The 25,776-nt window shown below is 37.8% G+C and overlaps 2 protein-coding genes and 2 long non-coding RNA genes across 10 annotated transcripts; 3 read left to right on the top strand and 1 right to left on the bottom strand.

Moving 5' to 3' along the window:
• Positions 1 to 121: 121 nt before the first annotated feature.
• Positions 122 to 695, top strand: LOC133737506 (uncharacterized). Its single transcript, XR_009859860.1, has 2 exons — positions 122 to 230; positions 316 to 695. It is a non-coding gene; the product is annotated as an uncharacterized LOC133737506 (long non-coding RNA).
• Positions 696 to 7,336: 6,641 nt separating this feature from the next.
• Positions 7,337 to 8,396, top strand: LOC133727369 (uncharacterized). The gene is made up of 4 exons (XM_062154966.1): positions 7,337 to 7,569; positions 7,655 to 7,858; positions 7,930 to 8,019; positions 8,340 to 8,396. Exons 1-4 carry the CDS (start codon positions 7,375 to 7,377, stop codon positions 8,394 to 8,396), a joined length of 546 nt encoding a protein of 181 aa, XP_062010950.1. The 5' UTR covers positions 7,337 to 7,374.
• An 857-nt stretch (positions 8,397 to 9,253) lies between these two features.
• Positions 9,254 to 11,465, bottom strand: LOC133736705 (uncharacterized). 7 transcript variants are annotated; one of them, XR_009859673.1, is made up of 7 exons: positions 11,265 to 11,465; positions 10,603 to 10,693; positions 10,384 to 10,494; positions 10,206 to 10,242; positions 9,918 to 9,990; positions 9,637 to 9,715; positions 9,254 to 9,540 (listed from the first exon to the last, which is right to left on the bottom strand). XR_009859673.1 is itself a non-coding variant. In XM_062164301.1 (5 exons), exons 1-4 carry the CDS (start codon positions 11,459 to 11,461, stop codon positions 9,705 to 9,707), a joined length of 318 nt encoding a protein of 105 aa, XP_062020285.1. In that variant the 5' UTR covers positions 11,462 to 11,465; the 3' UTR covers positions 9,254 to 9,540; positions 9,637 to 9,704. The 7 variants fall into 7 exon arrangements, 1 of the variants encoding a protein (XP_062020285.1); XR_009859675.1 differs by having other exon boundaries at positions 10,384 to 10,472; XR_009859677.1 differs by having other exon boundaries at positions 10,384 to 10,465.
• An 8,213-nt stretch (positions 11,466 to 19,678) lies between these two features.
• On the top strand, positions 19,679 to 20,622 carry LOC133736697 (uncharacterized). Its single transcript, XR_009859667.1, has 2 exons — positions 19,679 to 20,003; positions 20,116 to 20,622. It is a non-coding gene; the product is annotated as an uncharacterized LOC133736697 (long non-coding RNA).
• The last annotated feature ends 5,154 nt before the right edge of the window (positions 20,623 to 25,776 follow it).

The following is a 25,776-nucleotide window of genomic DNA, read 5'->3' as shown; positions in this document are numbered from 1 at the left end:
GGTGAATTTTTCCCAAAACTCAATATAGACAATATCAATCATACGATTGTGGTCGTTTAACATGACTAAGACGGATGAACTGGCCAAAGCCCAAGCGAGTTTATTGAAAGCGTTGTGTGTCTGGTAAGCGGCAACAAACAGTAGAGAAGCAAAAGCAGGAGGAAGAATGTGGAGAGACAAGCCCCCCGGGTTGAAGATTCTGTGGGTCTGGACCCTTGGCACCGCCGCTGGTACTGTATTAACTCTACTCTAACCTCCATCTCTTCTACACTCATCTTCATATTCATATCCTACTCAGGTGTCTGGTGTTGTTAGTTTTGGTTGCCAATGTGGTCAGGACCAGGGTGAGAGACATGGACACACTTATGAACAACACTGAGGAGCATCATCAACAACAACAACAACAACACAGCGCTGCCGCCGACTCCGAGACACTTTTGGTGCCTGAATCCGATAAAGTGATCCGGGAAGAGAAATCCTCGTAGCTAGCTAGGTAGGTAAAATATTGGCATCATTCCCAGTTTTGTATTTGACACTCTACCCTTCTCTACTATTGAAGAAGATGTCTTCAAATATCACCTTTGTTTGTCAGTTTGGATAAACGGTTTTACGGGCTTTTGACAAAGATTGCGTGTAATGTGTTTGTCATACTAACATGACCTATTTCAAGATTTCATTTTGATTATGTTGACATATGCTGCTTTACTGCAATGTTATTGTTGATAAGTTGCTTAGTGCTGGGAATGGGTCCAGTCAATGATTCAGACTCAAATTCATAATCTGGCTATTCCCTAAAACTAATTACTCCTGCTATATGAGCTGCTTACTGTCGAGACTTGAGACAAGTCAATTAGGTGGATAAATTAGAGCTGCCCGCTAAATTGGAATATGAATGAATGATTTTAGATTGTAGCAATTGTACTAGGTGGTGTTCTCACTTCACTTTCTGTGTGAGTCCTCTCATTGTTTTCATGTTTATGAATAGAATAGTTCATCAATTCAAGCATAAGTTGGATGTGCATAGTGGAAGACTCACTAACTGTTTGTAAATCATGTGCTGGTTTGAATTATATTGTTTGGTTAGCAAGTCTTTAGCTTTAGTACTCAAAACTTATTCTAAAAGCAAAATTCATGTTGTCATGCTCTAATGAAGAAATCTTCATACTAATGAATTATTATATGCCACTGCTGTATAGAATCAAGTCGGTGAATGCCAGCATAATTCTTAATCTTCTGTGTCAAAAATATATGCTGTTTCATTATTCTGGTTTTCCTGCCCTGGTAGTTTTTCATTAAGAGACCCTACAGAACGACTCAGATTTGATGGAATCCTAGATATTTAGTCAAATGCTCCTTGTCTTTGTTTATGGAATTCTATTGATTGCTATATGTTAAAAATAGCGAACCCTTTATGTTAACATATTAGAGGAGGAGCACCATCAATCACTCTATGTTAACTGTTAACTTATAAGAGGAGGAGACCTGAATTCCTCCATGCTTTTACAATGATTCATCTTGAGCGCTAGTCCTGAATCCTCCTGGTAGTTTAGAGGCAGAGTAGAACCATAGAACATCTTCCTGCACTGAATTTAGTTCTTCCTTTTTGGTTCCTATGCTTCCAACTGTGTGTTCTTGAATGATTACTGATCAATGATACTGTATGAATTTTCATCTAGTATTATGCCAGAATTCAAGGGAATGTGATTTATGTTTCCTGCAATTTGGGTAGTAATTGCTCTTATTGGTTTGTGTGATAAATGTTCACCCCTAAGTAATGCTAGCTAAAGTAAAGAACTTACAGTTGCTAGCTGGAAAATAGAGTCTCTTGTCAGAAGTAGGGAAACCAACGTTTTTAAGTATAGACTGCAATTACAATCTCTTGTCATGGTTACTCAAACGCATTGGTTGACACTTGACAGTGGAAAAGAGCCGGCGCACCAACATCCCAGCTCTATGTTATAATCACTTTCTTGAATCCTGAGAAAACATCTTCCTCTTCCCTGAATTTATTTATTTATTTAATTTTTTTTTTTTTTTTTTTTTTTGACATTTGAATGATTCCATTGAATTTTCGTTGATGTTATTGTATGATTCTTCGTCACATGTTACAAATTCATATATCATATTGTTGTTTAGTGAGCCTATTTTGATCTCAGACTTCACCAACCAAATAAAACAGATAGTAAAATCTCAGCACACGTCATGAGAGATTCATGACTATCAAATTATAAGATCATGTCGCATAGATAACCCGATATGGTTTCAACTTTGACACGAGTGTATTGTTCTCTCAACTAAATGCGTACAGAGAATTGAACGAAATGGAAAAATTGTTTGGTTACAGGCAATTAGAGATTTAGATAGGCAGATAGCAGTGGCTTTAGCCACTAGTTACACTGTTACTGAGTGATTAAAAAGCACAGACAGGTTCTAAATTCCGAGTAGAGGTAGAAGAAAACGACGGCGAGCCTGTGAGAAGAAAACGAGCGTTTCATCCCTGTCCGGCGGCGAGCCCCGTCGCCGTCGTCGGACGGGCTATTGTCGACTCCGTGTGAGTCTCTGTGAGGCCGGGTTCCTCGATCAGGGGAGATCGCAGTGGCTGTTTACGAGGTGAGGGAGGAGGAGATTGCGGCAGTTGGTTGGTTTTGGTCCGATCCTTGTTGGCCAGGTCGGCGGATTGGATCGCATGTTCGATGGCGGCTGTTCAGAGTGGCACGGCTTGGGACTGATCGAATCGATCAGATCTGGATTGGCTATTTTGGAGCAAATATGGGATGGCAGTTTATGGCGCTTCTCCATGGTGCGACGGAGACGGCGACAGCGCTTATCCACGGCTTGGATCCGATCTGGGGTGACGCTCCTCCTTGGCTCGATGGAGGTGGCGGTTCGGCGATGGAGCCGGGGCGGTGCAGTGGAGGGTCCGTCGGCGGTGGCTAGGGTGGTTTTGGGCCAGATTCGGCAGGCAGCTTGCTGTCTTCCTCTTCCCTGGATGTTTGCTTGGGCTTGGGCTCTCTTTTTGGGCCCAGCCTGGGCTATCTATTTTATTTATGTTTTCTGTTTTAATTACTTTAGTTATTTAGTTTTGTCGCGTCTTTGGCGTGTAATAAGTCTCTGCATGATTATTATAGGGCTAGTTTGGCTAAATGCCTGTGTGTGCACTCTAAGTGCCTTGTCTGGCCTAGCGAGGCGCCGATCCATGATTAAATGGGCGCAACCTCCTAGTGCCAAGATGAAACTAAGTGTCCCTGGATTTATTTTCCAGTGGCAACATAGTGGGAAAGCTGATTTTATTAGTAATCTATGGCTTCAAGAAGCTGTTACTTTCCGGTATGTCACCATTCTTGTAAAGCGAATAGAGTAGCCAGAAATGCACTCTTCGCTAATTGGTGCAGTTTAGAATACATATTCTTAATTGAGACGCCTGGTATTATCTCGGGCGATTCTCTTGGTGCTTACTGTTATTTGGGGTTTAGGCACTATGTCCCCCCATGTATTCTATGGTTTCATTAATGATCATGGCCTAAGGGTAGCCTGTTCTGGCCCTTCCTTCAAAAAAAAAAAAAAAAAAAAAAAGCACAGACATCCTAATATTAGAAGCAAAAATGTGATATTAGCAATATTTCTAATCATATAACAACTTATAAACGACTCCGTATTAAATATAAGATCTCTGACATTCTTACTTAAAAATGAGAAATTTATTCCCGCTATACTGATTGTTATTGGGCTGTTTATATAAATTTTTAACCCCACCAAAAGTAACTCAACCAACTACTTACCCTCATTGCTCATACCAAAAAGGCAAAAAAAAAAAAAAAAAAAATGAGAGAACTTTGTAGAAAAGCAAAAACATGGTGTTTTTACTGGCAAAATTGTTTTTTGGCCCTAACTTTTGAAAGGTTTTATGAAATTTTTTATTTTTCTGTCTAGTATTTATAGGAGTCTAAATGCTACTATTCCATTTTTAGATGTCTGTTTTGATGGCCAGTTTGTCACCCATATTTTTTTGGGTGATAAATTGGCTATCTTATTAACATTCAAGACAACCAAATATAGAACCTCATTCAATATCGTAAATTATATCATTGAACATATTAGATCTCAGTATCGTAAATTCTTTCGAAAATGAGATCTCAAGATAAATTTCTATATGTCCAAGACTCATGGTAAAGCAACCAAACATTAGAGAGAAAACAGAAGTAAACCCTAGAAACCCTAGTTTTTTCTCCATACTTTCTTAGCACCCCCGCCGCCTTAACGATGGTCGACAACGTTTCTGCATGCCTTGTCTCTGCTCTTACAATCTCCGACAAGGGTCGGGTGTCATTTGGGGAGGCCGGAAAGTCGACTCTATCCTCCCACCACTATGTTGTTGGCTGTCTTTTGGGTATGAAGAGGGTTGATCCAAAGGCTTTCATGGGAACCATGTCCACTATTTAGGGGCTCAAACAACGCTTGTCTATTAGGGATCATGGCAACCGCTTCTTCCTGCGTTTCACTAAGATGGAGGAGAGAGACAAGATCGTTTCCGGCGGCCCGTGGTTTTTTGGCAAAGCGATCAGGGATCATGGTAACCGCTTCGTCCTGCGTTTCACTAAGATGGAGGATAGAGACAAGATCGTTTCCGGCGGCTTGTGGTTTTTTGGCAAAGCGATGTTTGCTCTGTCAGACTATGATGGGTTGGGTGACGCTCTCTAGGTTCCCATTCTTTCATTCCCCACCTGGGTTGAGATTCTTGGATTTCCACCGGCCTTAATGACTGAGAAGGCGGTGGCTATAGTGGGTGCTGCACTGGGGAAAATTCTGCATATGGATAAGATGGGGATTCGACGTGGGACGAAGGCTAGTGCCCGGATCACCCATGCGCTCACTGATCCCATCAAGCAGGCCTACCCTCCGCTAGTTTTCGATTTTGACGGAGGAGTTTCAGCAACACTCAGGTTCAAATATGAACGTGTGGTGGGATTCTGTAGGGTTTGTGGAATGTTAGAACACCCAAAGGAGGGCTGTGCTGGACCTCTGGATGTCTTTGCGGCGGTAGTTTTCATGGAGGGAAAGGGTGAACCTAACCCTAGCCCTTTGGCTTCAGGGCTCTCTCTTTTGTCTCATGGTGCAGGCCCGAGCCGGGTTTTTGGTGTGGGGAGTAGCTCGGGTGTAGGACAAGTTCCATTTATGCTCAAGCCATCCTCTTTGTTGGGTTCAATGTCAAGGCAGTAGTGCGCCAGGTTGAGCGTCCGGTTGTGGGCGTCGGCTAAGGTGATGACGACTGGTCCACAACTCCAGGAGTCCAGCATTACCGGTGTGAAGCGTACTGCCTCTATGGCTATGGTGACTTACAACAAGCGGTCCAAACAACTAGCTCCTGTTGAGCTGGATTTTTAGCCACTTTTGGATCTTCTCCAGAAGGAGGGAACTTTGTTGGTGTCTCCCATGAAGAAGAGGAAGGTGGGCAGGCCAGCTGGGAGTTGCAACAAGCCCAAGATGGAAGATGAGAAGCCTTGGAAGGTGATAAAAGCTAGCTCAGGGTCTGACAATCCACCTTGGAAGAAGGGGGTGCCCAAACCTCTAGTGGGTGAGGTGAAGCGAGCTTTGGAGCTTGTTGATGATGATCTCCTCGATAAGGAGACCATGGATATTGAAGGAAATTAAGGTTCTACAACAAGAGGCGGTGGTAGTTGTTGGGGTGGAGATGGGGTCTTCCCCCACTAGGTTTTTTTTACAGTTTCTTGTAGAATAATGCAGGGTGCATTGTCTTCGGATTGCAACCCTATTTGCCTGGTTACTTTATTGGTGTTTATTCTTAGAGTGACATTCATCTAGACTAGTTTAGTCTAGGCAATGATTTAATATTGACGTAGCTCTTATGGGGTAGGTCATTGTCCAGAATTTTCTCAATAGAACATTTCACACATGGTTTAAAAAATGTGTGAGTATATTATTTACGATAAAAATATAAGTTTGACCAAGTATTAGTTATAATTTTATTTTATATTAATGATTGTTATATAGGTTCAGACACAACGACGAACTTTTAATACAGTATTTTCTGACGAAATCAACATTTTGGCTAATGGTCCTCATAAGGAGGCTCGAAGGTTCAAAGGATATTTTATCAATGGCTTTCGATTTCGTACAAAGAGTAGAGAGAAAAAAAAGGCCACCCAAAATTCTGGTATTATGATGGATGCTGACACTATGAGTTTTGCTAGTGCAAGAGATAGGAATCCTCGAGAAAGTGAGGAGAGATTCTATGGGGTATTAACAGATGTGCTTGAAATCCGCTATACCAATGACATGAAATTTGTCTTATTCAAGGGTGATTGGGTCAACAATCGAATGGGATTGAAAAAAGATGAGTTTAAATTCACACTTGTGAATTTTAATCATCTTATGTACAAAAACAATGTAGTAGGGGATGAACCTTTTATTTTCGCAGAACAAGCAAGACAAGTTTGTTATGTGCAGGACCCCTCTGATCCTAATTGGCATGTTGCATGTTCTTCACATGACTGTTAGAGATCTGTTTGATATGTATTCGAAGGATTCTTCTCGTCGTCCAATAGAAGTGCCTCAAGTTGAATTATACGCACAACAACAGTTGGATGAAACTGTATATCAAAATGATGCGGATGTTAGTTGGGTGAGAGAAGGAGTTGATGGAATAGAGGTGGATGCAAATGAACAAAGCATTGATGATGAAATGGAAGAATGCGATTGACCGATGTTTACTACGAACTTTTATTTGACATTATTTTTTTCTTAAGATAATATTGTGGTATAGTATTTTACATTATTGAATATTATTTGGCAGCGGACCTTTTCTTAGTGTTTCACATTGTGATTTATTGTATTTGGCTGCATATCATTTATTATTCTTATTTTTGTTCTTTTCGATTTAATGGTATTAATTTCATTTTTCATATATAAATTTGGTTAATTGCAATGTATTGTAATTGCTATTATTTAAAGTTTTATTGCAGACATCTTATGGCTAGAACAAGAGGTAAATCTATGGAGGAGTTGATTCCACCTACACCTGTGAAACCGAGAAAGACAAAACGTGGGTCTACTTCTGGTCCATTCAAACGACCTCGGCCTAACATATCTACTCAAAATCAACTAGAAATGGCACCTGTGAGACATAGAGTTGTTCAATCAGAGACACAATCACATCAGCATCATGAGTCAGGATCTAGACATGACTCCACTAGTCATGAGGAGACTCTGCCAACCCAATCAAATGAGCCAGGTTTAGTTTTAATAAAATTAGTTTGTTTTCTTTGTTTTCCTTGTCTAGTTACTTACTTTAAATAAATTGGAGTAGACCAAACTGAAATCCAAGGAGTTAAGAAAGGTCGGGGTGCTGCTTGTGAAATGGAAGAGTGGGGGACTGGAAAAATAATACATATTGAATTTGGTGCTAATTGGATGCCTATTAATGAAGATGGAAAGAGGTTTAGTTCCCAACTTGGAGTCTTGGCTCGAGATGGGCAGAAGGTTCCTCTAACATATACTTCATGGAGTGGCATGCCTCCTGATGTATTAAATGGCATTTGGAAAGATGTCAAGGTACAAAAACACTTCAAACAATTTGGTTTTGAACTTATATTTATACATTTATCTTTACTAATGGTTTGCATCTAAATGATTGTAGGACAACACCGATGTCCCAGATGAATATAAACATAGTTGCTTGAAGGTGGTTGGTAACAGATGGAGGGATTGGAAGAGTCGAGTCAAGACACGATGGTATGATAAATATGAAACTGATGAGGAACGACTAGCAATCACGCCTAATCAGGTTGTTAGAGATCAATGGATACTATTAGTAAAGTATTGGGGTCTTCCGGATGTACAGGTAAAGCGACTAACTTGCAAATTTTCATTATTATATAAATTCAGGAAAAAAATTATTATATTTAACTGTAGGAGCTGTGTGAGACAAATAAACTTAGCCGTGCACAAGGAGGAGCCCCTCATAGAACTGGTCGAAAATCTTTTGCTAGAATACGGAAAGAGGTATGTTTTATACCAATGAATTATATTTGAGTGTGTGTAATCTGATTTGTTGGATTTTTTTTTTGTTGACGACGTGCAATTGAATATTGATGATTGAGTTTAGGTGGAGAATATCGGTGGAGCTTAATTAATCTTAAATGTTTTTGTTGTTTTCTGATGGAAATATATAGATATCGAGGAAACTCAAAAAAGTGCTTTGGTAGGTTGTTGACATTAAGAAAACTGAGATAGAGTACTATATATATATAAAGTGCTAGAGAGTAAATTAAGGCCAGCTAGCTAAGGTTTATAATTATGTGTTGGTCATTTGCTCTTTTCAGCAACTTTCAGTTGGTAATTGGAGCATGCATAAATGCTTACCTTTGTTCAAACCTTGAATTTTTGAAACGGAAAATGTAAATTCTGGGAAAAGATGAAAGTAGGAATATTTTACCAACTCAGTCATTACTACATATATAGTAAACCAGGTTCACTATTGGTTGAGGCAAGAACTAGAAAACTTGATTTCACAGTTGCCTAGCTATATGTATATGCATGAATATGAACTTTCATGATTAAATTTTGTATTATTGATGCTAGCTCCATAGCTAATCTCTCTGCAACCATACTTTTCCTCTCTAGAACAAATTTAGATTATTATAAAACCTCACAAGCTGACAACATTTTCTTCAATTGTATGTACTTCCATTTTCAGTTTTGTTTCCTCAACGACATCTAATGAAATACTAAAGTGCTGACAACATTTTATTGCTATTAAGATGATGGATAGAGGAGAGAAAACTGATCGCTTGACCATGTTTATGAAAACACGAGCAAAAAAGACAAAGAATAATGAAGGCCAACAAGTCACTACTAGAGAAAACTCATTTTGGGACGAAATCAGTTTGTCTCTAAAAACTAAGAATTTGTCCCAAAAAAAAGTTCGGGACAAAATCATTTTGTGGCTAAAGTCGTCTCCTAATGCTCGTCCCTAATTATTAAAGACGACGGTTGATAAATTCTGTCTCCTAATACATTTGGAGAAGAAATTAAAACTGTCCCCTAATCAACAAAATTTCATCCCCGATTTTCATTCAGGTTGGCGGGAAAATTAACTATAAATGGCGCCAATCAAATGAATAAGGGACGAAACTCATTCCGTCTCCTTTTATTTTCAAATTTAGTGGCGCCTATCAGACGAATAGGGGACGATAAAATAGGCAAATATTGAATTTGACACAGATTCAGATACAAATGAGCAAAGACAAACCCCAATTCCATTATTATAGACGGAAAAAGTTCAAACAATAATAGGATAGCGTCATAGTTTAAGATAAGACCTTCTAAAGCACAACACACTAGCAACTTAATACAATGTTTATCTAAAATGCATATCTAACTCGAGTACAATATTGCAGCATATGCAAAACTTGAGGTATCACAACCATTTATTCTTGGCAGTGAAGAGGGCCCCCCACTTATGCTCTCCAGAGTTGGTCCTAACCAGCTTTGCCTTCCATCCACCATGTCATTGTAGTCGTCCTGAACATATTTTGATTGCAAAGAATCAGAATTTCATGAATGCATAGAACTGTAATAACATATCAAATGCCCAAACAAAACGAGGAAGAAACTCACCTTAGAAAAGTCCTCAACTAATGCATCCTTATCCTTCTCAACGACATTTAATTCCCACTGCAGAACTTTTATGAATTACCTGTGCCAGAAAACAATTAGACATGAGTTCAGCACGCTCAAAATCATGTACATAAACAAAAAAAACAAAAAACAAAAATATCAGAACTAGCATATTGTCTCCAGTACTTTTCCATCGCCAAAACACCAGCAACAACTCACTGATTAATATCCATATATAACTACTAGGAAACACTCATTATATTCACCTAAAGCATTCTTACCTAAGTCATCTCCAAGATGTCTACAATCACAGCCAAAAAATAGGAGATACTCAGGGATACCAGATACTCTAACCTGCAAATACAGAAAGGCCAAAAATAGGAAGCTAAGTTAAGCATTTTCTCATGTCAAATGGCCATTATCGAAAACAACTATTATACGCGAATTCATTTTGAAATCTAAATGACGCAGCAAAAATATCTTGTATAGTACCAAACTGCAGTGTAAGCTTGTCAAACAAATATATTTAATTTGTACCAGTAATAATCAGAGTTTTACATTATTATTACCTTATTAAAGAAAGACAACTCATAGACTCTGTTAATCCTGCATGAAGCAAACATGTATAATACTGTTAATACACCAGAGAAAAGAATCTACCTGAGAAAAAAAAATAATAAAATTAAATGGCAAGAGACCAATTTAAAGAACATAAATTATGCATATAACAATTAAAAGGGAAGTTACCCCCAATTTTCTCCTCAGTTCGCAAATATTACTGAAATCTCCGATAAGAGACCAAGGTTCATTGTTTTGAGAAACAGCCTCACTGTAGGCTTCAAAAAGAACTCTTGATGACTATTAGAAATACCAAAACACTTATCATAAACTAGAGGACTAGAACAGTACTATAGACTAGATGAAGACTGGAAGAACTCTGGAAATTTAAGAAGATGAGGTGCAAACCATTTCCCTAATATTCATGTCCATATCCTTTCAAGTCTCGCTCTCCATCGAACTCCAGCTCCTTTCAGAAGATGAAGTGCAAACCAGTTCCCTAATATATATCAAACATAATAATCAATTTATTATCATTCCACGGTTTCATACAATCATAATCATTTTTTTACATAACCACAGTTTCACTAGTGTAGTATTGTATAAATGGTTTCAAGAAGACAATGAAAACTAAGCATTCTGCATCCACACATTTTTGTTTCTTTGATTCATTAATCATTACCAAAACATTATCCCCATTATCCCAAGTACAGGACCTACTCGACTACTCCATCACAAGACAGAAGCTAATATGAATATTTGATATTACTCATATTAGTATTAGACATTTATAGTATTACAGCCTAACCCTCAATTGGTATCTCTGAGAAAAGTTATCACAATCTAATATTATGCTTCAATTTTTTATACCTTCGAATCGAACCAAAATGATATTCAAACAATAACATTCCATTCAATTTGAATCAGATAATCAACAGAAACGGGGAATAATAATCAACTATTCATTCAATTTGAAAAGACCCAGAAACATATAGTTATAAATGATTAAATAATGAATAGAAACGCCGGCAGACATATCAGAGGTTTGAGAGAAAGAGAAAGAGACTTACTTCCGAGTCTTCACCGACCTAAGGACAGATTGGAGGAGAGACAGATGGCGAGAGAGAAGAAATATGTCTGGGTTGAAAATATTATAAATCGACGCCCAGTGCCGAGCCCGCCTAGGCGGCCGCCGAAACCTAGAACGATTTCCTCCATCGCCTAAGCACTGTTGTTTTGTTTTGCCTGCAGAGATTTCTATCTTCATTACCTTAAATAAAATTTCTCAAAAAAAAAACAAAAAAATCACCTTTAATAAAAAATCAAAATATATCTTCTTTTTTTCTCATTTGTAATTTTACTTGTTTGTCCTTTTTTCATTGACATGGTTTTCATAGTATCTTTATAAGGGGTATTTACGTAAAAATAATTTAGCTGATAAATACTTAATTTCTAATAGATAAAATAATTAAAACAAAAGAATCCTACTACGCTAAACTCTTTTCATATAAAAGATGATCTAAAATTTGGATTTCCAAAAAAGTTCTCTTAGATTGTTAGTGGCAGTCAGCAATGCAATTCTCTTCTAGTCGAGCCACTAACCTTACTACGACATCAACAAACAAAGATTAGCAAAACCAAAACTTAAAAAAAGATTGAAATTCTGCAACATTGAAAACCCTAATTAGAGATTTACGGTACTAAATGAAGAGAAGAGAAACTAAGAGAGTCGAGATAGATGAGAGGGATTGCATGACAGAGACTTTGCTGCTAGGAGATATAGGTGTTTGGAGGTTTGTATGGGGAAGTCGCAGAGCAGTGATCGTCGAATAGTTCAAAGAACTAAGATCAATGGAGAGGCTAAATATATGTGAGATTGAAACTACATTGTTTCAATCCTAGTCAATTGCTATACACTTTGTTTTTGCCAAACCCTATCTAGATGAATATATATATATATATATATACAGTCCGGCTACACTAAGGATGTCCTTAGTTTTTCTTAGGTACGAATTTCCGGTTTTCACCCACTTTCCGATCAAATTTTCACATCTTAACCGTTCAGTTTTTAGGTCCTAATGTATAGATCACCTCTGCAAAATTTCAGCCAAATTGGTGATCATTAAGACATCCAAAACTGCAAATTACAACAATGTAAACGAACGGTTCCGGTTCGACAGATTCGGTTTGTTCGTGTAAATTGCAGTTTTGGACGCCTTAACGATCACCAAATTGGCTGAAATTTTACAGAGGTGATCCATACATTAGGACCTAAAAACTGAACGGTTAAGATGTGAAAATGTGATCGGAAAGTGGGCGAAAACAGTAAATCCGTTCCATAAGAAAAACTAAGGGCATCCTTACCTGAGAAAAATCATATATATATATATATATATATATATATATATATATATATATATATATATATATATATATATTCCGTTAACAAAAATTAGGGACGAAATTTTTCCCCTAACTCTTTTCGTCCAAAATTTGAAATTTGGTGAACCTAACCACTTAAATTTTACCAATTATTTGTAAAATCTAAAACGTATAGGGGACAAAATTAAATTTCGTCCCCAATTAAATTTCAAGACAAATATTTTTTGTCTCTAATTGAAACTTATTTGTCTCTAAATAGCGTCAGTGGAGAGTTTTGAAAAACAAAACTTTTAGGGACAAAATAAATTTTTTTGTCTCTAATCATGTGTTTGGGGGACGAAAAATTGGTCCGTCGCGAAAAGATTTGTCTCCAAAAGGGTTTTCTCTAGTAGTGAGTTGAGAGTTTTGATGAGGAGGCTGCTGCTATTATAGTAAGTAATTACCAAGTACAATATAATTTATACATATATATTATGTATTTATACATTCATATTAGTTTATTACCTTTTCTTTAACCAAATTAATTATTATTGACAGAGTCAATTCAATGATTATTTAGAGGAGAGGCCTGCAGATGAAGAAGATGATTCATTTCGAGAGGAGGTATTTACTAAAGTGATGGGAGAAGATACACATGGAAGTGTCCGCATGTACGGGACAGGAGTAACTCCATCTCAAATATTTGGTCAAACTTCGACAACTTCTGGAATTAATGAAAAAAGAACATTGGAGGACATGGAAAGAAACTATGAGTCCAAGCTAAATGATCTTAAAAGTGGCTATGAATCTCAACTGGGAGAGATGAAATCAAAGTATGATGATATGAAATCAAAGTATGATGATGTATCGTCACGATTGGATCTTTTAATGGCTCATGTGGGCATCCAAGTGAACTCAAGTGGCACTAGAAGTGATCAGGTACTTTCACCTTGTTTTTTGGTTATGTTTCAATCTTTATTCTTGTCTGGTCATGTGTAGAGTTTGCTAGTTCTTATTTTTACTTAAATTTAAATATATCCTTTGTCACTGTAATAGATTCCAGATGGCCAATTAGATAGAGAAGGGCAGCAACAAATGTCTTTGTCAACTTCAACATAAAAGAACAAGGTGTGCAATAAAATACATTCTTATAATAGAATTTGAACCATTAATTTCATGACTTTAATGAATATTTTTTTTTTTTCACTCTTGTTCATTCAGGTCAGGGGTGGCCTATTATTGGGTTATGCAAAAGGATGTGATCAAGATAATTCCATCAATTCATATGCTACTCTGTACTCATTAGATATTTAAAGATTTTCAGTGTTATTGCATTTGACTATTTGAATATGTATGACTAGAAAAATGTGTTATGAATCAATGGTTGTTTGCTTTTAATAATAATTCAATTGCGTAAATACATACCATATGACATGAAAGATGTCACAAATGATATTAGCGACGATTAAAAATAGATAATAGTATGTGTACAATTTTACATGCGACATTTGATGAATGTGTGAAATGAATTCAGGTAAAATATGACTTTTTACGTCAGAAACACCAAATGTCGTAAAAAGATGTCAGCCGAAATATGACCTTTTACGACGCTAACTAAACGTCGTAAAAAAAAAAATTAGATAAAATATGACTTTTTACGACGCTAACTAAACGTCATAAAAAATGTCAGATAAAATATGACTTTTTACGACACCAACCAAACGTCGTAAAAGTAATTTTTTGCGACGGGAAAAAATGTCGCAACATAGTGTAGCAAAAAAATTATGATATCCGACACCACTTTTTATGACGGACAACGTACGTCGCAATAACTTTATTACGACGAAAGCCAAACGTCGCAAATGCCTCTAGAGTATTTGCTACGCGTTTTTTGCCGACGCTTTGTTATCCGTCGCAATGCCGTCGCAAAAAAGCTTTTGCGACGGATTTTGTATTATTTGCGACGTTTTTGTACCGTCGCAAAAGATCTCTTTTTTTGTAGTGTTGCTTACCGTTTCATTATAATGGATTAACGCCCTCCCTTTAAAAAAAAAAAGAAAAAAGATAATTTCTATATAGATAAAAAAAAAATCTATATTTATTTATTTATACGGTTAAGCCTTAAGGGTAGTCCACCGTAAGCACAATCTTGATTGCAGGATAAAAACAAAGTATTGCCAAAAAAGGCAAGGTACAACACGTACAGTAACCCTTTATTTATATTTCTGATTTACATGTTATTGGTTCACAGATCTGGTTCTTTATCTAATTGGATTCTTTCAACTATTTCGAGAGAAATATTGATTCTTTTGGTTGTTTTTCTTGATGGGTTTTGCTTGTATCAGGTTATTAGTTCAATTTATTGATCTTATCTTGCTGTTTCCTATCTAATTTAGCTCTGTTAGGTTGAAGTTTGATTTGGGTATATCTGGATTTAAAGAAAGGACACATCTTTGATTCTTTGAAACGTAATTTGAGCTGAAGATGGAACATTTTAAATGTCTTTGGTTGTTGTATGTTCCTTTCTTCATTCTGATCCAGTTTATTGTGGTATGAAATTGAAATTGGATTTGAATTATGGTTAAAAGTCCCACCTAAAGTCTCTAACCCTAGTCAGCTCTTCCTTGTTCTCCACACATGTTCTCGGCCGGAAATGTCCGGAATCCGGCGTTGACCACCGTTGACCCCTTTTTTGTCCGTTTGCACACTTTCTTCTCCTTTCTTCCTTCAATTGAATCTCCACCAAGAGTTCGGAATTGGCCTTTGATTTATTCATACCAAATGTTTCTCCATGAGTGTAGATCATCCTGGTAAAATTTCAAAGCTTAGTTCACTGTGGTTTGGTCTGAAATGCTGCCGGAATTCGTACAGGTCCGGTTTTGCAGTTTTCATCTTTTAGTCAGAAACTTGGGCCTATCGTTTGAAGGCCTTCCACTCCGAACTAGCTCTTACACTCTTCATAACAAATGATCCTTAGGATGTCTAAAATGGATCCGGAAAGTTTCAACTTATTTGGAGTTCATTTGGTCAGTCTACCCCTCCTTTTTCCTTGCCTAGCTCGGTTTCTCCTAGACGGAGTAGGAAAATGTGCTAAAATTGACTTTTTAGTGCATTTCCAAGATTCTCAATCAATAAGAAAATCAAGTCTCATCTAGAAAATAAAAGAAAGAATATTCTCGAGACTCTCTTTTAAACTACATACTTATGAGTCTCCAGCAACCTCGACCGTTACCCCCATAAGCTATAATGGCAGATAGAATAGAGCTCTAACTGATCGTAACCACTCGCCCGACCAAAGGCGTGATTCCCGATTTCTTGCCTTGGTCACCATCTGCGACCTGTCACCATCTGTGACATATGATTTCCAGACCCCTTCTGGTCTTAGAATCAAACGTTAAGTAAGTAGTCAAACAGAACCAAGAAACAAAGGAATTTTAGGGTTTTCTGATATGTGTTATTTATCTTCTCCAAGAATGGAGTATATATACAAGATACAACGTGTCAGTGTCCTATTAGGAAACAAATAGAAGAGAATATTCCTAATAATACACAAGATATACAACCCTAATAATACACGGTATAACTCACATCAACACTCCCCCTCAAGTTGGTGCATACAGATCACGGATGCCCAACTTGTCGAGTGAGTCATTAAACCTTCGCAGCTTAGGGCATTGATTCATGAAATGTCCAGCTTCCTTGCAGTAGTTGCAAGTCATTTGGTTATAATTCTGATTCTGCTGATATCCCTGAGTCCGTGGTTGATACTGATTCTGAGACGGAACTAGGGTAGATGGGGATGTAGCATGGATTGCTAAACTAGAAATTTCAGTATGAAGGTTCTGAGCGGCAGCCTTGTTACCTTCATCTCTTCGGATATAAGCAAAAGCTTGCTCCAACGTAGGTGGAGTTGTAAGACGCAATAACTCATTCTTTGCCCCTTCAAAGTGAGGGTCCAGGCCAGCAAGAAAAATATGGACACGCATCTTGTCCTGCTCATTCCGATAGGAATTAATATCCGCTTCACAAGTCATAGGATTAGGGTTCCTCTGATCAAGCTCCTGCCAAATTGTCTTCAAATTTGCATAAAAGGTTGCAACAGGCTGTCCACTCTGAGTTATTTTGAAGGCTTTGACATTCAATTCATGAACACGAGCAAAATCACTCCCATCATAATATGTAGCAGCAACAGAATCCCAAATTGCTTTGGGAGAATCATAGTTAGCAAATAATCTCATCACCTCCGGAGTCATAGCTTTGAGAAGAATTCCCATCACATTATTATTTGCCGTATCCCATTCATCAGCCTTTGGACCTGCAATAGGTCTTGTGGCACTACCGGTAACATAACTCCACTTTCCAATTCCCTGAATATGGATCTTCATAAGTCTCTGCCATAACTGATAATTGGTACCATCAAGTTTGACACCAAAACTTGAGTTATCTGTAACATTCTGAACAGTTACTACTTCACGGGCCACAGAACTTGTTTCTCCCGACTCACTTTTGCCGTCAGTGATCTTCAAGTCCACCATCTCTTTCTTCCATAAATGCTAGATAAAGTTGTAATAAGACAAAGACACTGACCAATGAATATTCAAAGAAACAATGCGGTTGGCTTTATTAAAGTTGATCTTCTCCAAGAAACCACAGTGTCCAGCAATAATCAAGGCCAAATAGGGGGACCACCAATTAACAACCACAAACTAGAGTCAGCAATAATCAAGATCAAATAGGGGAGGGGGCCACCAATCAACACCACGAACTAGAGGTACTAGATGGACAAATTAATTCCCAAAAGAACAAGGACCACCAATCTCAAACCAAGCGGACCAAAAGAACCAGTAACCAAATCCAAAGAAAAGGGCCGAGAGACAAAAGATCAAAAAACAAACAACTTTTCTCGCAGCGGAAACTGAATAGCACAACCGAGTCCGAATGGATCTCGGCTCTGATACCAAGTCAAACAGAACCAAGAAACAAAGGAATTTTAGGGTTTTCTGATATGTGTTATTTATCTTCTCCAAGAATGGAGTATATATACAAGATACAACTTGTCAGTGTCCTATTAGGAAACAAATAGAAGAGAATATTCCTAATAATACACAAGATATACAACCCTAATAATACACGGTATAACTCACATCAACATAAGTCGCATCCGACCTAAAAACGTTACATAAATCTAATAGAAGATTTCCCCATCCCTGCTCACCATCTGTGACTCTTGGTACAAAGACCAATACATTTAAAATAAGTCACGCTTGACTCATAAATGTAACATAAAACTCAACACTTTTCAAACAATAGAAAACATCTTTTTCCACAATATTGTTTCCCGAAAAGTCACCTTCAACAATAATATGAACACAATCATGCATATTATTCATCACACATCACTCACAAGAATATATATATTTCACTTAGTTATTCACTCAGGAATGCCTACTAATACCAACTATAGTTTACAGTTAAATAAATAACACCCAAAACAATAATGGTAACTCCGTTCGTAAATGAACATTGTGAGATTACTCAGCTCTGAATCCTGCTGCGTCTTCAATATAGAACAAAGCAACACAACCACAAAATATCCGTCCAAGAGTACTTCGTCAAGTACCTAATCACATACGATCTCAACTTAGTATATAAATCACAAGCGATTTAAGTTCGAAACCCCCATTTTGAAATAAAATCCCCAACATTACGCCAATCGAGGCGAAACAACATCCGAGACTACCCAAAGTCTCCGGAATATTTCTACTATCGATATGACAAAACCACAAGTCTATTGAACGCTCGAATCCTCAAGGATAGAATCATCGAACGGTCTGAAACCGTAAAAATCATAACATATTCATACGATCTCCAAAAATTACGTATTATATATCAAAACGCTCGTATCGACAAGTTGGATCTAAGCCTGGATTGGTCTAGATCGTCTTAGATCAACCTTGCAAGATCGACCAATCGCTGCCGTCTGATCAAGCTGTGCCCCGTTGATTTTCAAACCTTGATCTTTCACTCCACAAGCAAAATTGTCCTTCAAGGCGGGTATGGGGATGATCAAGAGGAGGAGGAGATTCCAAAACCGAGAAGGATCGGTCGAGGAGTCGCTGGAAATTAGGAAAATCCGGCCGGATCCGATTGCGTTGATTGTGGCTGCTCCAATCTCCACTTTCCAAAGGTTGTCGTCGCCATCGGGCACCAGAGGGAGGACGGCGAGATTGCGGCGACCACGTCTGCGTTGGTCTCGTCGTCGGTAGACGTCGGGAATGGCTGGAAAACGCGGATCAAGTCACCGGGTTTGGGTCGGGTCGCGCGGGGGGTGAGGAGAGAGAACGGAGAGAAATCTGGGGAGGAAAATGAGAAAAGGAAATTTATGAGGTTTTATGAAAAAATCTCGGAAATTTTCCTATTTATAGAATTTTCCCAAATTTTCCCTCGCTCATAACTTTCTCATACGAACTCCGATTTCCACGTTCCACATGTCCACTAACTCATATCGACGCGCTCTACGACTTTTGTGAAGAAAGTTTTCGGAGAATCTCAACGTATAAAAAGTCAACATTTGCACCCCCCCCCCCCTAAAACCACACTTTTCGAATAATTATTCGTCCGAAAATAATTTCAATTCACATAAGACATATGAATAAAGCAAAATAACAATAATTCGTACAATTGGTCCCTTATTAATTACTAAAATTAAATAACGAAAATCCAGGTTATCACAAATACCAAGGTCAGATCCCACAGCTAGATAGAAGAATCCAGACTAGTTGTTACACCCCGTATGTAGAATTACAAGTTTTACAGGCCATTTGGATGGTAAACAATAATTTTTTTTTACTTTTACATTCATTTCGAGTTTTTAGGGGGCTCCAAAAAGTTTACTTTTCTTCTGTTTGTCTATTGAGAAAACTTCTCTCACGAAAATTGTAGCGGCCGTTAAACCGAGCGTGTAGACATGTAGCAGGGTAAAATCGGAGTCCATTTGAGTAAGTTATGATCTACAGACGTTAAATTTCTATTTTTGAAGAATTTACAGGGGCAAAACTGACATTTCACATGATTTATATAAATAGGAGGTGACCCTAGCAGTTTAAGGCACCCCCCTTTCTCTCACTCGGGCCGTAAACCAAGAGAGCCACGACCTGACCTGAAGAATTAACCTAGCAAGTCCACCGTCGTCCGGCCACTTCAGGCCACCGCACTGGTCACGTTGGAACCGCCTTTCCACGCCAGCCCGTCCTCTGCCCACCATTCGCCTTGATTGGTAGCTACAAAGGAGAATCCACGCAGTTTTGCTCGCAACAGTCTGTGAAACTCAACCCAGTTGCTCCGCCGTGCTCCGGCCGTTTCAGATGGTTCCACTTCATGGGTGTTGAAACTCTTGCCATGCTAAGTTCACTGGTACCAACCGTGAAGCTCGATTTGTGCGGAGAAAGGTGAATCGAAGAATTTTAGTTTCGGATTTCAAAATTATCGAGGTAAATTCCAACTCCCTTTATTGGAATTTCAACTTTCTTAACTATCACAAGTTGTTGTTGTTTTTGCAAGGAACATTATGATGTAGGTTTCGTTACCCGATTTGGGGGTTGAACCCCATGCGCCGCCACTTTTAGTAGTATGTGGCAGCACATGTCGCCATTTCTAGCCTCGTATTTTAGCCTGTTAGATAGAGCTTAACCTTATGAGCATGTTGATATAACTTTTGTTGAATTTGGTAATCGATCGGCAATTCTGAAATTTCGATTTGTGACGATCTGACTGTTGGATCGTCATGATTTGTCATGAGAATGTTAGAAAAGTTTACGGAACCATTGAAGTTTCCGACAATTCTCATGTAAGATTGGATTTTCAAATTACGAAACCCTTGAAGTTTCAGAAAATTCTTATGACGAAATTATCAATGGCGTTTTAGAGCTTCTTATAGAATTCAAATTTATTGTTTACAGTTTATTTCCGATAGGAATGTCGGATTTGAGTACTATTTATGATTTGAGAAATAAGTGTATTTTTGGGCGAGTACTAAATTGAATTCCGACATAAGTTGCGGATTTGATTTCCATTATAAATTTGGTTTTCGATAAATATTCTGAAAATGAGGTATGAGTAAGGTGTGAGAAATACTGAACATGTGATGTGGATTATAATCATAGTTCTCCCCTTGAGACGTAAGGGATTAGTTGTGGAGAGTTGATAATTCAGGCTGATGGTTGAATGTTATTAAGGAGGTTAATTATCATCAAGTGCATGCATGCCTTACCTGGTCAGCAGTATCTTCCAGGTAATATTCTGGTCGGCAGTACCCTCTAGAATATTCGTCTGGTCAGCAGTATCTTTCGATGCGTCATCTGGTCAGTAGTACCTTCCAGATGGCAGGAAACGGTTATTGACAGTACCCTCTAACCATTACCTCCTAGTAATCCAGTCGGCAGTACTCTCTAAATGACATGAGATAGTTAGTCAGTAGTACCCTCTAGCCATCGCCTCCTCGTATTCTGGTCGGCAGTACCTACCGATGCGTCATATGGTCGGCAGTACTCTCCAAATTGCACAAGATGTTAGTCAGCAGTAAATTATAGATATTTTCAGCTAAAGTGAGTAGTTGTATAGTGTAATCCGTCTTTCCGACATCTCCCATTTAGTGGTGGCCTAGTGAGTACTACTGGCGAACTGATCTTAGTAGCCGCCGGGTGAGTGCTACTTGTGACATGATCCTAATGGTGGTGAGTGCAACGAGTGAGATAACTCAGCTAGTAACTACTTAGTGAGTGCTACGGGTGAAGACAGACGTTTTCGAAGCAATCCTCTTTGGTGGTGTCAATGGCAATAAATGACTAACCAAAGGATCGATGTTCCTTATATTCCTCCTTTACTAGAACAAATTAAGAAACTATATAAAGCACTTATTTCCTAATAGTGCCAAGGTGATACACTGACGAAAGTGCTCGATCATTAAGAGACCAATGAATAAGTAGGGATACAGTCCCTTACAAGTACAGAGCAGAAACACACCTCCACCCACAAAGAACAGCAAAACTCGAAGTGATTATGTACAAGACGTACACCCTCCATAACAATTCAAGCCGCAGCAGATCCACTCAATTACCAGTGACTAATCCAAAAAAAAATTACCAGTGACTAATCCAGTATATATTGCACTTTAATCATGTATATACATACAAAACTTGCCTCCATTTAGATTAGCTGGAAAGTGCATGCTCTGCGAAATTAGAAACAGAAAGTTGGTAGTCAAATTAACCCTAGAAAAAATGATAACCCCTAGTTAGGTAGACGACAGCAACAACTTTGTGTAAGTCTCATTCAACTGTTTTACTGTTATTATTATTGAAATAAGGGAAAATATCATAAATGATTACTCAATTTTTACCTATTCGATACTTTGGTCACTCACCTTTTAAATATAGAGAAAAGTTCAGCTACCGTCCCCAAACTATTCTGCCAAGGCCAATTTAATACCCGAACTCTCAAAAGTATCAATGTGATACCCAAAGACCTAAATTGGCATCAACGTGATACTTCCGTCCAAAATTTCTGACGGCGTCTTTGTTTGTTGACGTGGCAAGCACGTGGGTAAAAAAAAAAAAAGGCAAAATCGACTTTTTACTCTTTTCTTGTTAATTTTCATTTTTTTTTTTGAAAAAATTTCAGCTACCATTCCCAAACTATGGTGCCAAGGCCAATTTGATACTTGAACTCTCAAAAGTATCAATGTGATACCCAAAGACGTATTTTGACATCAACGTGATACTTCCGTCAAAAATCTCTAACGGCGCAATCTGTTTACAGACGTGGCAAGCACGTGGGCCCTTAAAAAAAGTGAAATGACCAATTTACTCTTCTTTTTTTTGTTAATTCTTTTTTTTTTTCTTTTCATTTATTTTTCTTCTTCTTGTTCTTGTTCTTCTGGGATATTGTTCTAGCCAAACCGCCGCAAGCTCTGCTCCTTCTCCTCCACCCAAGAATCAAAGAAAAATGGCTTATGCTTCTTCTTCAACCTCAGTCCTCTTCTTCTTCTCTCGCCTCCTCCTCTCTCTCATCTCCTTCCCCTCCGCCCAAACCATCACCAACACTGCCATCATCCTCTCCAATTCCTGCTACAAATTCATGTTCTTCGCACTCAACTCCCAGCGGACGGACCCAAAACCAAAGTTGGGTGACACGATTAACAAAAAAAAAAAATCAAATCTTTCTGCACCTAGAAAACTGCTCTGGGCACCCAGAGACGCCCATGTCTTCTTCTCTGCCAAAACCGATTTCATTTTTCTCCGCCTAGCAACTTTCCTCTTTCGGGACAACCAACTGGGAAACTGGTTCGCTGCACACCAAATTCTGGTGAACCTTAGCTCCACCAACCATCTTCTTTCTTCGCAAAGACCGTCACCCATTCGCTAATAGAACCTCCATTCATCAAACGCCCTCCTCCACCGCCACAACCTCAACGTCATCTTCCTCCACCGCCACCGTCATTTTAGTAACAACAGATATCAGATACTCCGATTAAAATCACAATCACAAGGTCAAAGCAACATACAACTATGAATTCATGTATACAAGAACTAAAAACAAACCCAGCATAAACCAAAAAAGCAAAACCAACCCAGATAGCATTTGAGCACAATTAGATCAAGAAAAAGACTTGGCAGCTGGTACTTGGTATCTTTGGCTTCTCCCACACACTGTCAATTGCTCGATTTGGGTAAATGGGTCATTTCACATTTTTTTTTGGACCCACGTGCTTGCCACGTCAACAACACAAACGGGGCCGTCAGAAATTTTAGACGGAAGTATCACGTTGATGCCAATTTAGGTCTTTGGGTATCATATTGATACTTTTGAGAGTTCGGGTATCAAATTGGCATTGGCAGAATAGTTTGGGGACGATAGCTTAATTTTTCTCCAAAAAAAAGAAGGAGAAATGGGTCATTTCACTTTTTTTTTTTTTACCCACGTGTTTGCCACGTCAGCAAACAAACGGCGCCGTAAAAATTTTTGGACGGAAGTATCACGTTGATGTTAATTTAGGTCTTTGGGTATCACATTGATACTTTTGAGAGTTCGGGTATCAAATTGACCTTGACAGAATAGTTTGGGGACAGTAGCTGAATTTTTCTCTTAAATATATCACTTTGGTCACTCAACTTTAACTCTGTTATTCACTTTAGTCGATTACTCAATTTTTACCTATTCGATACTTTGGTCACTCACCTTTTAAATATATCACTTTGGTCACTCAACTTTAACTTTGTTATTCACTTTAGTCACTTCGTTAATTTTTTCATTAAAAAAAAATTATTTGCCACAATATTAATGATATTTCATCAAACCAATTGTGAAAAATTGAGAAATCTGTATTAGAATGATTGGGAGAAGTGATTAAAGTGAGATAAAATGCCCCTTAATTGGATGACTGAAGTGATTGACAGAGTAATAGTTGAGTGACCAAAGTGATATATTTGAAAATTGAGTGACCAAAGTGTCGAATGAGTCATAGTTGAGTGACCATTTGTGAAATTATCCCTTAAAATAATTCAAACCCCTTTTGATTTTACCTTGCTAGATGAGCACCAAATTTCTTGGTTGCTTGATGGTGACCAATAAAACAGATCGGAGCCCATATCTATAATACTACCAAACCACCTGCGTACTCTTCGCCACCTATAATATATATGTAAGAAGCTTGATATATATATATATATATATATATATATATATATATATATATATATATATATATATATATATATATATGCATTACTTTGATGCAAGGCAAAAGCTTCTTCTCCACATATATTTTCAGTTCCATTTGGTCCAGTGCCCTTAAAATATCATTTCCCATATTAATTGACAAGTCAGCATAGAACTCCATTCCTTGTTCCTATTATAGCAAGCCCAAGTTTACCATGCATGACATTAATTTGATAATTTCAAACTCCATTCGTTTATCTCATGATGGACTCGTTAAACATAAACCGAATACTAGTCGAAATTAATTATAGCCCTAGCTTTTTTCTGATAAATTTAATCCAAACTTTCTGTTACAGATGCATAACCAGCCGAGAACAGCCATCAAAGCTGAAGCCTTAATTGGCTAATTTTGTTGTAGAGTATACCATTACCACCTTCTACACGATATATTCTTTCTTAATTACGGCTATTGATGTAAGAGTAAAAAAAAACAAAAATCTGAAGAATAAATCATGAATTCATGATTTACCTCAACATTATGATATTTCAGTCCTGCCCGTGAGGCAATCAAATGTGACAAAATTGTAATGTAAAGACAATTTATATATATAACTCTTTCCTTTGATTGATTGTTAGAGCATCTAGCATCTCCATCCATCCATTCCAACCATGAAGAATCGTCGCTAGCTTTATAACTGTATTTCAATGGATATGTCTGGACTGTCGTCCTGTAACTAGTACATAGCCTTCACATCAAAACCACACCAATTTGCCCCACGTGACCACATATATAACTAATTCTAATTAATTATGCATGCTTCCCTAATAACACCTAACTATATTACCTAATACCTATGCTCAGAGCCGTGTCAAAATTTCGGAGGCTTTTTGTGGAGATGAAAACAAGAAAGTGAAAAAAGAAGTTTTTTGTGAGCAGAAAACTATTAAGAAAAATAGTTTTCTTCTTATTATATTGAGAAAAAATATAGTTTTCTTCATGCTATTATTAAATGTGATTAGAAATTCATCTTCATTTAATAGTTTTCTGCATATGTAAAATTTTTATTATATATTATATTGAGAAAAATATACAAGTTTTTTGTGAAAAAAGAAAGTGAGAGGTTATTAGAGTTAAGAGTGGTTATTCCAGACATGAGTACTAACTGCCTGAAAATAATTTTTTATTTTTTTATTTACCATACTACCACTCAATTATTAAAAATTATAGAAAATTACTCATAAGTGTCATTTTGAAACTTTAATTAGTCATAAGGCCACTTAATTTTTCTTGTACAAATAAGGCCACTTGCATCTTTAAATTATTTTTTTCTGACCATTTTACCCTTCATAAAAGAAAACCAACTGCATCCATTCATTCTCTCTATTGCAAAAACGAAAATCACTCTCTCTCTCTCTCTCTCTCTCTCCCCCCGGCGAGAAAACCCATCCTCACTATCTTGCTCAGCTCCGGCAGCATCCTTCCTCACCATCTCGTTCGGCTCCGAC

This window comes from Rosa rugosa, chromosome 1, assembly GCF_958449725.1.
Source record: "Rosa rugosa chromosome 1, drRosRugo1.1, whole genome shotgun sequence".
NCBI lineage: Eukaryota > Viridiplantae > Streptophyta > Magnoliopsida > Rosales > Rosaceae > Rosa > Rosa rugosa.
The sequence above is the reverse complement of the archived record's forward strand: the minus strand, read 5'-3'. Positions and strand labels throughout refer to the sequence as shown.

Bases quoted from the DNA above. Each gene is read 5' to 3' on its own strand.
- LOC133727369 (XM_062154966.1), top strand. From the start codon at position 7,375: ATGGAAGAGTGGGGGACTGGAAAAATAATACATATTGAATTTGGTGCT. The intron at 7,859-7,929 runs GTAAAGCGACTA...ATTTAACTGTAG, and splicing joins GGGGTCTTCCGGATGTACAG to GAGCTGTGTGAGACAAATAA. The intron at 8,020-8,339 runs GTATGTTTTATA...TGCTCTTTTCAG, and splicing joins TTGCTAGAATACGGAAAGAG to CAACTTTCAGTTGGTAATTG.
- LOC133736705 (XM_062164301.1), bottom strand. From the start codon at position 11,461: ATGAAGATAGAAATCTCTGCAGGCAAAACAAAACAACAGTGCTTAGGC. The intron at 10,243-11,264 runs GTAAGTCTCTTT...TGCTTCATGCAG, and splicing joins AGGTCGGTGAAGACTCGGAA to GATTAACAGAGTCTATGAGT. The intron at 9,991-10,205 runs GTAATAATAATG...CTGTATTTGCAG, and splicing joins AGTTGTCTTTCTTTAATAAG to GTTAGAGTATCTGGTATCCC.